The 12,498-nt window shown below is 43.6% G+C and overlaps 1 protein-coding gene across 2 annotated transcripts in view; it reads right to left on the bottom strand.

The window, feature by feature from the left end:
* The window catches only part of DPP10 (dipeptidyl peptidase like 10), a gene marked incomplete at both ends in the record, with an annotated part of 564,196 nt that extends 558,987 nt beyond the window's left edge, over positions 1-5,209 (bottom strand). For both annotated transcript variants that reach the window (XM_082001551.1, XM_082001552.1), the window contains one exon: positions 5,150-5,209. In XM_082001551.1, the coding sequence (XP_081857677.1) occupies positions 5,150-5,209 (60 nt within the window). The remainder of the gene's footprint in view (positions 1-5,149) is intronic.
* Between the last annotated feature and the right edge of the window lie 7,289 nt (positions 5,210-12,498).

Raw genomic sequence — 12,498 nt, 5'->3', positions numbered from 1 at the left:
TTAACGGACTCGTGTGCCTAATTCTGTTTCTTCGAAAGAAAAGAATCCCGAAGCATTCTGCCACTATCACGGGCCTCATTTTTAAGAATCATAGAGGTTAATTTGTAGATGCCCGAGATGATTCTTTGCTATTGCCCATAACATTGGGTGTTGTCAACACGCGAGAAGTCAGTCACCTGTCCAAAAAACTGTCGAATGATTAACACAGCACAATCAGTAACCTGGATGTTGCATAATTTAACATTTATAATTTAATTTGAGGACCTCAGATAAAAATTTTTAAACATGAAAGGTCCTAAAAACAATGCTCAGTCAGTGGATAGCATGCAAGTCTTACCATGCTAAGTTTAAGAATGAAATACTGAACAAAATAAGCACAAATTTACATCCATACGTGTTTAGTAAAACAGTTTTGGATTAAAGAATGAGAAAGATTAAATTCCTCATGATGTGGTATCCTTTTAGGAAAGTGTTATCTAACACTCACAGAACTATATCTTAAGTGGCTTCAAAGAGAATCCAACTTAATGCCATATTTCTTAAAGTAATGATTTGAGGTTGGAAAATTTTTATATGATTCACAGAATCACAGAATCACTAGGTTGGAAAGGACCTTCAAGATCATCAAGTCCAACCATTAATCCAGCGCCACCATGTCCCCTAAACCTATGTGTCATCATGGCTGTACTTTTGGTCTGCAAAATACTAATAAATCACACCAGCAACTCCACTCAACCCAAATGTGATCAAAACCAGCTTGCCAGAAGGGAAGAAAAGCAACTGCAGATGATGAAGATGCAAAAGAGCCCAAAACGCTTTCAGGGAACGAGACTCAAGGCATTTCTATCACTCTGCAAGCCAGTCTCTTTGATTAGTGCTATAATCATGCCTGGTGTCCCCTAACGGGTCACCATGCGCCTTCAGACAGAGTCTCAGGAAGAGGACAAACACAAGGGCATTGTACATTTGTTCAGCATTTACGAGAACATCCGCTTTGTTCTGAACGTGCATTCTGAGATGGCCAGGTCCAGAGGCGCGACAGCAGTCTGCCCTCCCCATCGCCAGCCTGGCCCCAGCCTCCGCTGCCACCTCCGCCCCGCGCTTCCCCAACTTAAACTTGTTCCCACACAGCACAACAGTGCTCTAATCGTCTAACACCATAAACAAAACAACATGCAAACCTACTAGCTTGAAATGTATCACCTTTTCGCGGGTTTTTTATGTTATTATGCTGCCATAGACTGCCTTCCTAACGACGACACAGCGCCGTACTACTTGTGCCCTTTGTTACATATCAGGCTGGATAATTCCTAATTGACCACTCACTGAGATTATCTGTTAGTGACTTGCTTTGGATGTAATGGATTTCAGAAATGCTGTTCTCATTTTCAGGGATTTATTTCCCAAACAGCTGGCAGATTTGAATGATTCCCATACCTGCACCAAGCCTGTTTTGTGCACATCCCGTGGGCATTTAAAGATCTAACTACCTGAAGTTTCAACCTGAAAAGTATTAGCAAGCAGCCTTTTTGAACAGGAACAGCGACGTACCGGTATCTCCCCGTCTTTAGCAGGAGATGCATGTATAACAGTTTGCAGGAGCAGGCAAATGTTTCCTGCTAAGGTGCAGGTTTGCTGTAAAAACTCAGGTGCTGTAAACACACATAATAGTCTACAGGGAACACAACAAACCCCCTTTCAATATGTGCTCCTCAACGTAATTGTAAATAAGAAAATTATTAATAAACCACTATTCATCAATTAGTGAGCGTTACAACACTAACAATAAACCTGAAATGTAAAACTCCTGATACTGTCCCTGGATACCGATGGAACTTGCTGCAGAATTTTTGCTAAGGACGTATCTGCACTTGCCTTTCATAGTTTACAACCTAAAAGCTAATGAATAAATAAAAGTGAAAGGAATGCTGGGAAAAAGGAAGAGTACAGTAAAAGGGTATAACATACATATTATATTACACAGTAATTATGCACTCCTGAAATGCCAATTAGTAACTCCTTCCATGATCCAGCTCACAGTCAGATCAATATTGGGTTGATAAGAGCAAAGAGTCATGATCTGGTAGAGAATGTTTTATTATTAAAGAATGTAGAAAGCCACAAAAGTATTAGCTTAACTCCTCTTTTTCTCTTTCTTTTTTAAGTGCAAATTGTAGTCCCAGCTGTGTTAAGAGAAAGACATAAGTACTTCTGTTCCACCGTCCCCACAATCTCAGTACAAATCTTTGGTTTGAAAGAATTTATAATGGCAAACCCTAGCCAGCCAAGATAATAATTCTTTTCTATTTCTGGGTTGTGGTTGTTTAATTTTTTTTTTTTTCCTCCAAACCAGGCAAAGAATGTTTTAACAGACTTTTTCTCTGTCAGGGGGAAAAAGAAAAAAGAAATTTAAAAAATCATTTGGCCATCAGTGCAACATGAAAGCGCACAACAGAGTGATGCCCCTGAAAGGGCTAATTTACTTGCCACATTGACAAGATGAGCCAAGAGTGTGAAGAGTAAAACCTGGTTCGTTGCCCTGAGGGAGGCTCCTGAAGTCGGGGCTGTAATGATACAGAAAGAAGGCAGGTATTTAGCATTCCCAGCTAGACCCTAAAAGTTTTTGTTAGAGATCTCTGAGCGAAAGATCATTATTCACAGTAGTGTCAGCAAGGCGGTAAGATTCGCAACCATTTCAGAAAAGCTGTAAAAAGGCTTAGAGGTAAAAGGCAGCTTTATTAGGAGATTTTGCATTTTATTCAAGGGGTTTAGTATCTTTGGGCTTTTTTTCTTTTTTATATTAAATTTCCTCTGTCAACTTGTTTCTCCGTCACCAAAACTACTTTGGATGCAAAAAGTTGCACCTTTCCCTCTAACGAAGGATGTGAGAAGGGGACGGGATGTCCCTAGGTCCGAGCAGCAGCCCTCCTGCCATCCCAGGGTGGTTCAGCGCAGGAACTGGCACGAATAAAGTTTGCATGATTGAATTTACTGGACAAGTGGATCATTCTGTTTTTTGTTACGTGGATTCAAAAGTTTATGCTGTGTTACAGAGCAGTGAGTAGCCGATCCAAAAAACATTGAGAAGTAACATTATATTGATTGCAACACACAGGAGCTGAGGTGTCATGGGTTCGGGTGTTGGAGAGAAGCATGAAGGATAACAAAAAGAGAAAAAAGAAGGATTTTTATAGGTGTCATTCCAGTAGGTGTGAAGTTTTCCTGTAACCTTTTTTCTTGAGTCTTCGTAATTGCTGGAGCTGACATTATTTCCTGGCAAGTTGTGATTAATGTTCAATTTATATTTGCCTGGTCATTAACAACCTATTTTTGAAGCAATTTCCAATACAAAGTCCTCATTACCATATGGCAGTTACTGCTCGTCTGTGGTCATAAATACTTTCTCATGGAGTATCCATTTGCCTAGCATGGAAGCACTTGAAACTATTTATAAAGCGTATTTTATACCTGACACATTGAATTAAGTGCAGAAAAATGAGACAGTTTTCTAATAGCATCAGTATTACTGTGTCGGTTGTAAAATGGAATCATGTCTAGAAGGCTCTGATTCAAGTTCTCTCTTTTTGAAGACTATTGACTTGTCTGGGTTTTTTTTTTTTTTTAATGGCGTATTGATAGTGGTGGTTGTTGTTTTGGCTTAGAAGTCCAGTCAAATGAATTTAATAAATATTGCTGTCAGTGAAAAATTAGCATTGGCTGTCCCAAACGTAAGAGGGGAATACTTCCCAGAGCAAATACCATTCTGTTCCCTGGTACTTTCACAGATAAACCTAGAGAGGATAAAATGGTTTGAAGCAACCTAATATTATGTATGCTGACTCTTTGAAGTGGACCAGGGCAGTTGTAATTCATCCCTCCCCTTGACCTTGCCCACTTGAGCGTGAACTAACCAGCCATTTATGGTGTGAAGGACAGAGTTACACGTTACACAACTGGTCATCAGAACCACAGGTCAATCTCCACCTCCTCCCCAAGCCTACATTCTGCATTACTGATTATACACTGTGAAGTGTAACGCAGCCTATATAAAAATGATAGTGCTAATAGAAGATTTATACCTTTAATCCCCTCCTGCCTCAGCTCTAAATCATTATTTTTATTCCCAGCAGCAACTGGATAAAGCCCAATGGATAATTTGCTCACGTGATGTGCAGTTCAGCTGTTCCTCCTGAGAAGGCAAACAAACGCCCCTGACCCTCCAACTTTGCCTGCGAGCAGAGCGAAGCCCCAGCAGCTTTCCTTGCCCTGCACGCAGCCTCGCACTGAGCGATCCTGAGTCACCCACAGCAAAGCACCCAAGTGAACTTTTCAGGCTTTCACAACATTTTATGAAACAAAATAGCTGGTGTAAATTTCTTGATGTTGGGGTTGGTTTGGTTTTTTTTTCAGAACTAAGAATCAGTAATCAAATGCTGTCACTGATTGCATTGTTATTTTATTTCAGGAAAAAAACCCACTTATTTCCGCAGAGATACTTCCTAGTGAATACAAATCTGTTTAGGGATTTCATTTTATCACTGTAGAGAGCAGTAACTCGGCTAGAAAGTAGTTTTCGATCAATGCAAAGGCAGGATCGTGGCAGAGGCTGGGGAAGAAGAGAGTCAAGGAGAAAGCTCCATATTCCCCTGGGGTCCTCCCCCACCATCATCCTCACTGCCCAGCCACAGCACCCACAGACATCGCCCACACGTGAGGACACCACCACCAGAAAATACACAGCCTGGTACCTTTGCAACGGCAAAATCACGACTAACAAGTGGATTTTGCACTGTATTCTTCAACCACAGCCTTTAACCGTTTCCACAGAGTAACGGTCGGGGAGGCAGCACCAGCTCCGTGCCAAGCTGCCACCTCCTCCAGGGCAAACTTTCGGCAGGGACCCGCCAAGGGCTCCGGAGGAGGCGCACCCGGAGCGCCCGTCCCGCAGCGCCCGCTAAAACCAGCCGGCGAAGTTGTCAGCGAGCCGCCCCGCGTTCCGCCCCAACCTTGAGCGAACGCGCCCCGGGCCCGGCCCGTTCCTTCCCGCCGGCGGCTCCGAGGGCGCAGAGGCGGCAGCTCCGCGTCCCTCCGCCCTGCTGCCGCCCTCCCGCCCCGCCCGAGCCCGGCGCCGCCCGGCCGCCGGCCCTACCTTGACGGCGCGGGAGGACTGGCACTGGACGTGGTGGGACACCGTCGCCGTCTGGTTCATGTTGCCGCCGCCGCGGCGGGCACGGGCACCGGCTCCGGCGGCGCGGCGGGCTGCGGGCTGCGGCGCCGGGCGGGGACGGGGCGCCCGCGGCTCCCGGCGCCTCCGAGCGCCCGGGGGCCTGCGGCGGCGGCGGCTGCTCCGCACCCCGGGGCGCCGCGACGGCTCCGCCCGGCGGGACCACCCGCCCGCTCCGCCCCGCCCGGCACCGCCCCGCACCTCCCGCCCGGGCTGAGGGGCCGAGGGGCCGGGACTGAGGCGCCGGGTGTCGCCCAGCCGATGCGCGCCGCCCTCGCCGGGCAGCAGAGGCTGAGCGAGATCAGCTGCCGCTCAGGGAAAGCCAGACCCCGCAGTGCTCTTAGCTGAAATTAGTCAGAGTGCAACGGAAAGTTTATGCTGGCGGCTTTTTCCTTCTTGTTCCCCGGCGCTTTTTCCCTTTCTCCTTTCCCTGCTCCCTTCTGCCGCCTCCTGCCTCGGTTCTAGAACGGCTCCAGCCCCCTGCGGTATCGGGATACAGGCGTTACCAGGCGTAACACAGGTACCCGGCACAAGCATCCGCTGCCAGCGCACAAGGGATTTTCCGAAATCCCTGGGCTTTGATAACTACTGCACCAGCTCCACGCTTCCCTATAGATCAGAAGAAATGCAGCTCTGATTAGACTTTTACCCAAATAACTTTTTTTTGTGGTCTTGTTTATGTCACAGTCTAAAAAGCTATCCCCAGACTCATGAACAGGACTTGCCAGAAACATACAAAATGCTCTTTCTGCAGGTCCAGCCCAGAGCTGCTATCAAAGCCAGGGGATCTGGGGATGGGAGCCAGTAAGCTCTGCCAGCAGATTGATACCGCGGGCTGATAATGAGCAAGCACTGGTTTGTATATGCGTAACATCCTTAAATGCTCTCTTACTTTAGAGAAACCTTCCAGTAAAACAAGCCATAGTGTGCCACACACTGAGGCGTTCGTGAGGCGCCTTTGAGGGGTGCATGAAACTGCAGCCGGGGCAGGTGAAGTCGGCTCAGGAGGTAGCAAAGAAGAAAAACGACAGACCAGAGACAGAAATCATGGCACAAATCTTCCAAAGAAACGGCTGATTTGGAGTCTCCCACTGCATGAGACTCCAGCTTCAGGCATCTCTGAAGCATCTGTTCTTTCAAGAGGGAGACTGTTGAGCACTATTTGATACCATATCAAAAGCTACACTCCCAAGGCAGGAAGCTATTGCTCAAAAATAGAATGGCTTTTAAAAATTCAGGGCCCAAGTTGAGCTCATTCTCTGGTTCTGTCTCCTGGCTTTCCTCCCTATGCCCCCCCCCCCCTTTTTTTTTTTTAAGTAATTTGAAGAAACTGTACAAAGTATATGTCCAAGAAGTAGGGATGCAAGAAAACAAAAAAAAAATTTTTGCTAAAGACTTCAAGCTGTGCTCAGAGAGGCATGAAGAAATGCCAGGCAGGCACTCATCTCCTCCAGGCACCTACCCAAGACGCCTGCATTCAGGCCTGGAGGTGTGAGTTAAAGGTCCATCTTACTCTGCAAAGGGAGAAGGCTGGGAGGTTGCTGTGCTGATAGCTCAACACTTACTCCAGAAGGACTACGGGGACCTTGAGCTGCCCTTGTAAATCTCATCATGACTTCAGATGTCCACCTGAGCTCTTAAAGTGTGGTTCTTTGTCAGAAAATTTGAATTTCCTGGAAGGAAATCTGCTTTAAATCATCTCAAATCTGATATCTCCAAAGTCAAAATTAATTTTGAACATCTTAAGTCAGACTTAGAGGCAGGTACTGCTGCAGACAGATAGCCAAGGGGATCTAGCTGGTGAGGAAAAGACTGGTCTTCTGCTCAATCTGCAGAAAGCTGCCGAGGGTGCCCTGTACGGGAACCAACCCTGGCTACAAACATCCCCTCTAGAGAGGGAAGAGCAGTCAGACAGTGTTTACTGCAGTAATACCCAGAAAAATGTCATTTCTGATGGAAGCCAAATGCAAAGTAAAGGCACAGCAAGAAGGTCCTGCCCAGCCCAGACACAGCCACCTCTGGGCACCACAAGTGTGGCATCTGCGCTGGCCTCTAGCCTGCAGGACTTGCTCACATTAGCCTCCTTCACCTTATCAGATTTATTGGATTTTGCACAATAAAAAATACATTTAGGAAGGATATCGGGGGCTCAGCAGTGCTCTTTTACCTCCCTCCCTCATATGCAGACAGGACTGAAACTTAATGGATACAGATGGGAAAAAACCTCACAGAAAAATGAGACTTATGATATGACTTGAAGGTTCTTTGGTTACTATTGAAGAGGAGGGATGAGTAAATAGCTGTTTGGGAAAAGAGTTAACAGTCTAATTTTCACCATACTCTACCTTGTGCCCAAACATTTGTTCTGAAAAGAAAATGATGGCTTCGAGTTATTGGCACCAGGAGCTCGAGCCATCAGAGGCAACCCTGAGGATTCAAAGACATTCTTCTTCTTCATCTTGAAATATATTTGTGTTTAACAATCTCAGATGGGAACTACTTTAAGCCAAAAGGATGAACTCACAGTATTTTTAGTTGGACTAAGTATCTGTGGATTTTTATAAGCTCCTATGAGAACTTTGCATAAAGTTTTTATGCTTGTTTTTATGCTTCACAGTGGCTCACCTTCCATTCAAGTCCTAAAACCAGCTTTAAGCTAATACAGAAATCTCTTCCTTATAATTACAAAGAAAAAGCAGCTTGTGTAAAAAAGCTGCCAAAGATAGAGATAAGATCAATAATTTGCTGGCATTGTTTTTGAATGCATTTCTACAAATTTTAATATATCTTTTCCTAGAAAGTATAAATTTTGCTGATTAACCTCCCGCTCTCACAAGGTAGAGCCTAATTAGAGTATGAACCTAACAAGGGTGATCAGGAGCTGTAATGACTCTGTAAGTGCATCATTTTGTCATTATAAAATATCTCAGAAACAAGTTAGATCAATAGACTGGGATTCCACAACATGCTGACTGAAATCCTCCAAAGCACCACTCCGCTGCTTACTTCTCTGGTAGTGTCATTCACTGCCATCTCTCCGGTACCTCGACGCAGCTGTTAATCCTCCGTAGTGTGTAATCTGCTTTGGGAACTGGCTGCTTAGCAAAATGCAGTTCACCCTGGCTGTTGGCTGCTAATGCGAGTATCCATGTTAGCCCTGTAAGGAGGTTTTCAAAAATTTCAGTGCCTTTAGGGTGCAATTAAATAACCAAGTGATTACCAAAATATACTGGAGAATATTAAAGCTGAGAGCAGCTGCCTCTGTTACATATTGCAATAGAGCAGGTGGTACCTGCTGGTATCGGAGCAGCCCCTCAGCACACTGAACAAACCTCCTTCCCGAAATATTTAAAATTAGTAAGAAATCAACGTGATTGGCTAGGAAAATTGATTAAGCTATCCAGAAAGTTTAAGTGAAAAGAAAATCCCTGTTTCTGATAGAAAACCCTGCCTGCCTTGCTGTCCAAACACAGCGAATGACTGTGGGCAGCCAGAACTGCTGCTGGAAGCAGCATTTCCCAAAGGTTGCTGATCACTATTCAAGTCCTGCACTAACCTGCTGTTAGTAACTCCCAGTACAGTTCCCTGGCCACTCATTTTCTTGCCTCCTTCTTGCTCGCTTGCTTTCTAAGCCTTATGTTCTTTTAAAAAATCCCCACAACCCTTTCTTCATTTTTTAAGTCACGTTTCATAAATTACTTTGTATACCACCATTCTGAGAAATAACTTCATGACAACATGTTTTCTATAGCTGTTTGCCTTCTTTTCTGTTTTATGCAAGTACATAAATTTTACTCTTACTGCTGTTCCACATACCAAGGGCCTAATTCTGTGCTTGCATACATTGGCAGGTATTGACACGAGCAAACTCAATTTCTAATTCACACCGGTTCAGAATCACAGAATCAGACTTCTCTGTTTATGGACGAAGAAGTTTTAATACTGCAAGGGAAGCTGACTCAGGATCACTGCTAGGCTGCCAGCTTCCTCAGAATTATTAACCAAAAGGAGCCGTTCTGTGTGTTGACGCCAGGCTTGCGTGAAACGAAGGCAGGCCATAGCCTCCCTCCGGTCAACTGTGCAAAAAATCTCTATTTCTTTGCTCTTACCCCAAACAGCTGCCAGTGGAAAGGCCAGCAGCTATCATACAGTGCTGGTCATGGCCAGCAAGTTCACAGACAGCTGAAGGTACCCCAGGAAAAGCTCTTTTGGAGCATGGCAATGTGGCCGTATGCTCATACGCGTGTGCATATGTGCACACCCCCGCGTCCTCTGCAGCTGGCAGTCCGACCGCTGCTGATGAAGGGAATGTGAAGGGGAATTCCCTCAAGTAAAGCGTAACTTCAGACAGACTCAATAAATCAGCGAGACGACAGGATTCAGTCCATCTGCTGTGCCAGGAACTGCTGCTGCTCTGTTAACCCACAGTGTCAATGTTTGGTTACTGGAATGAGGGATTCCTCGGAGCAGACAGCTGTCTGGTTGGGAAAGCACTGTGTTAACCCTGCAAGGTGTTGTCTTACTCACTGTACGTATTTCCACTCCCTTTACTACCCCCAAATTCCCTCACGGCTTACCACCTTCAGGTTTTGATGAGTATTTTCTAAACAGCCCGGTGTGGATCTGAAACTGGCATTTTGAACAAAACCACAGAGAATTCACACCGTTGCTGAAAGTCATGCTTGAAACTTAAAATAGCCAGTACAATATATGGAACTGATGAAGAAACAAGCATAGATGTTGTTCATTTGCACAAGCAATAGCCACAGAAATATACGGGTACATTTCTTATGATTACTTTCTGTTCTTTTTCACTACATTTATTTTAACAGAAAATATTTAGAAGAAATATTTGTACCTCTTTTTAGAAACAAAAGTTATACTAAAATACTCTGGTACATGCACAATGATTCCTTCAATTAATTTTCTGTAAAAGTGAAGGTAAATAGCATTAAATTACAGCCAGATGATGAAAAAAACCTCCCTGTTGCAATAATAATGAATTATTCTGACTAGATTTTGCCTGCAAACATGGGATGTCATGAAAATAGGATCAGTAATACCTACATAGCACTGACTCAGTACAGTGAGTATGTTGTGAGAAAGTATGGAAGTGAAAAAGAGACTGCATACAACTGCCTTGTTACCAGGGAAGAGAAGCAAGCAGTTTTTGAGATAGAAACTGTAAGCAGAGGTAAGAGAAAATGGTTTGTGCCTGAATGAATTGAGTGTGTCGCCTGCAAAAACCTGCACAGACAGCAGGTAACTTTACAAGCGGCACTTCGCAGTGTACCTCTTAGCAGGTCTCTCTGGGCTGCTGAATGAATTCTGGTGAATCACAAGCAGTGGCAAAAGCAAAGAGTATCTTTAACATCCCTTCAGGCTGTTTTGTGTATGCCCATTACCAGACTCTAACAGGAAATGAAAAAAGAGGAACCTTTGGTCCTTCTCATTTTCAAATGAGGCTTCAGAGTAATAGCTGATACTATTTAAGAAAACAAACCAAAATGCAGCAAAAAACATTTATGGCCATAAAACTATATTAATTTGCTTTAGCACACTAGTGCCCAAAACCCACAAGTGTTTCATTTTGATTCCCTCTTTACATTGTGGTTATTCCTTAAGCACCAGAGACCAAAGTTATACTCTGCTCTGTGTGAATGTACCCGTCACACAGAATTTACAAACTGGCCAGAAAATGCACAAAAGTGTAGGAAATTAAAAAAAAAATAATTATTGACAGATACACATACTTTACACATGAGGAAATTCAGGAAAGAAAAACAAATCCTTTTTCTTTGATCTCACATAAAGTCCATAGTAGACCCCAGGAGCACTATGGTCCATCTTACTGTATTCATTTAGCCTTCTATCTGCAGGAGCTATTGCTTTTTATAAAAAGAAAAAGGTGAACCTGACTGGTTTAAGAAGTAGATTTAATTTCATGCATAACTATTACTCACACTGCTAACAGGATTAAATATTTCTACTACATGAGAGCTACAGGATGAGTAATATTTTTGCACATGTGAAAACTTATAGGAACACAACTATGAGCGTAGCCATGTTCCCAGTGTCATTGCACAGCACTCAGGAACTGCCACAAAATAATGGAGACACGCTAAAAGTAGTGAAGTGTCTTTCTGTACAAGTTTATGCTGCTTTAACCCTTAAAATCTTACTTGCTGTGGAAAACACTGAACCTCATGCAGAACACTTAGTCTGCAAGAACATCACAGCCGTGTCCAGTGCTGATCCTCCACAGATGTTCTTGCTCGCTGAAAATAGGCCTGAGCATCATCTTTCTGGGTTGAGACCGAATCCAAAATCCAGAGTTTAGAGGGTTCTTATTTAAGGTTCAAGATTATTATTTAAGGTTCAAGATTAGGACACAAGCTTGAATGAAATGTCAAACAAGAACGAGGCTATTTTGTCTAAGCAGGATCCCCTCCCTTATTTTCAGTATGTATAACAAGCCACCCAGAAGCAACCCCGTTTTTTAAAGATCAGACCCCAGCTAGTAGCTAAGCTTCTGAAACAATATAGTAATTCTCACACAGAGTCAGTCCAGCTTTCCAAGTATTTATGTACCTAATAGGTAGCCCTGAAAACGTGTCAAGGCATTGCCAAGCTTACTATGACAGAACCTGATCTGATCAAATTCTTTGTCCCCTGAACATGAAGAAGTTACCCTGTGATTCCTTCTGCATCTGGGATATCTGCACTAGATATCGCATGCAAGCAAAATTCATTCTGAGCCATTGTATTGGGCTGAGAAATTTTACCCGGAGCTGTTTGTATGTAGAGGCAGCATCCTGAAATCAGCTGGCAGTAAAGCTGGAATGAAAAAAAAGGAAAGTTCACATATTTAAAAGGTTTGAAGTTTTAATTAATAGTTTGTAACTATGGAGACTGAAGTGGGGGAGTAGGGTTTTTTATGTTAGATCTCGGAGGCTGCAGGAAAGAAAGATGCTTTACCAGATTAAACAAAACAGAAAAGTTCAGTGACAACAGCAAAAAAAGAGAAAGCAAATTGGCTACTGTAGACTCCTTAGAAACCTAAGCAAAATTTTAGGGACATGCTATCACCTGTGGGCTTAAGAAAATAAAAAAACACTTTAGAAGAATAATAGTGAAACCATAGTTATTCCCAACATTATGCTTCAATGTTACTGAATAACAGACAAAGACTCTCCCTTCCTTCACTCAGCGTAAATCTAACAATGCATAATATGATCACTTTTTTACAAATGAAAGATAATCTACAAGCAACT

The sequence above is a fragment of the Phaethon aethereus genome (genome assembly GCF_964289735.1).
Source record: "Phaethon aethereus genome assembly, chromosome: 6".
In the NCBI taxonomy this organism is placed as follows: Eukaryota; Metazoa; Chordata; class Aves; order Phaethontiformes; family Phaethontidae; genus Phaethon; species Phaethon aethereus.
The sequence above is the reverse complement of the archived record's forward strand: the minus strand, read 5'-3'. Positions and strand labels throughout refer to the sequence as shown.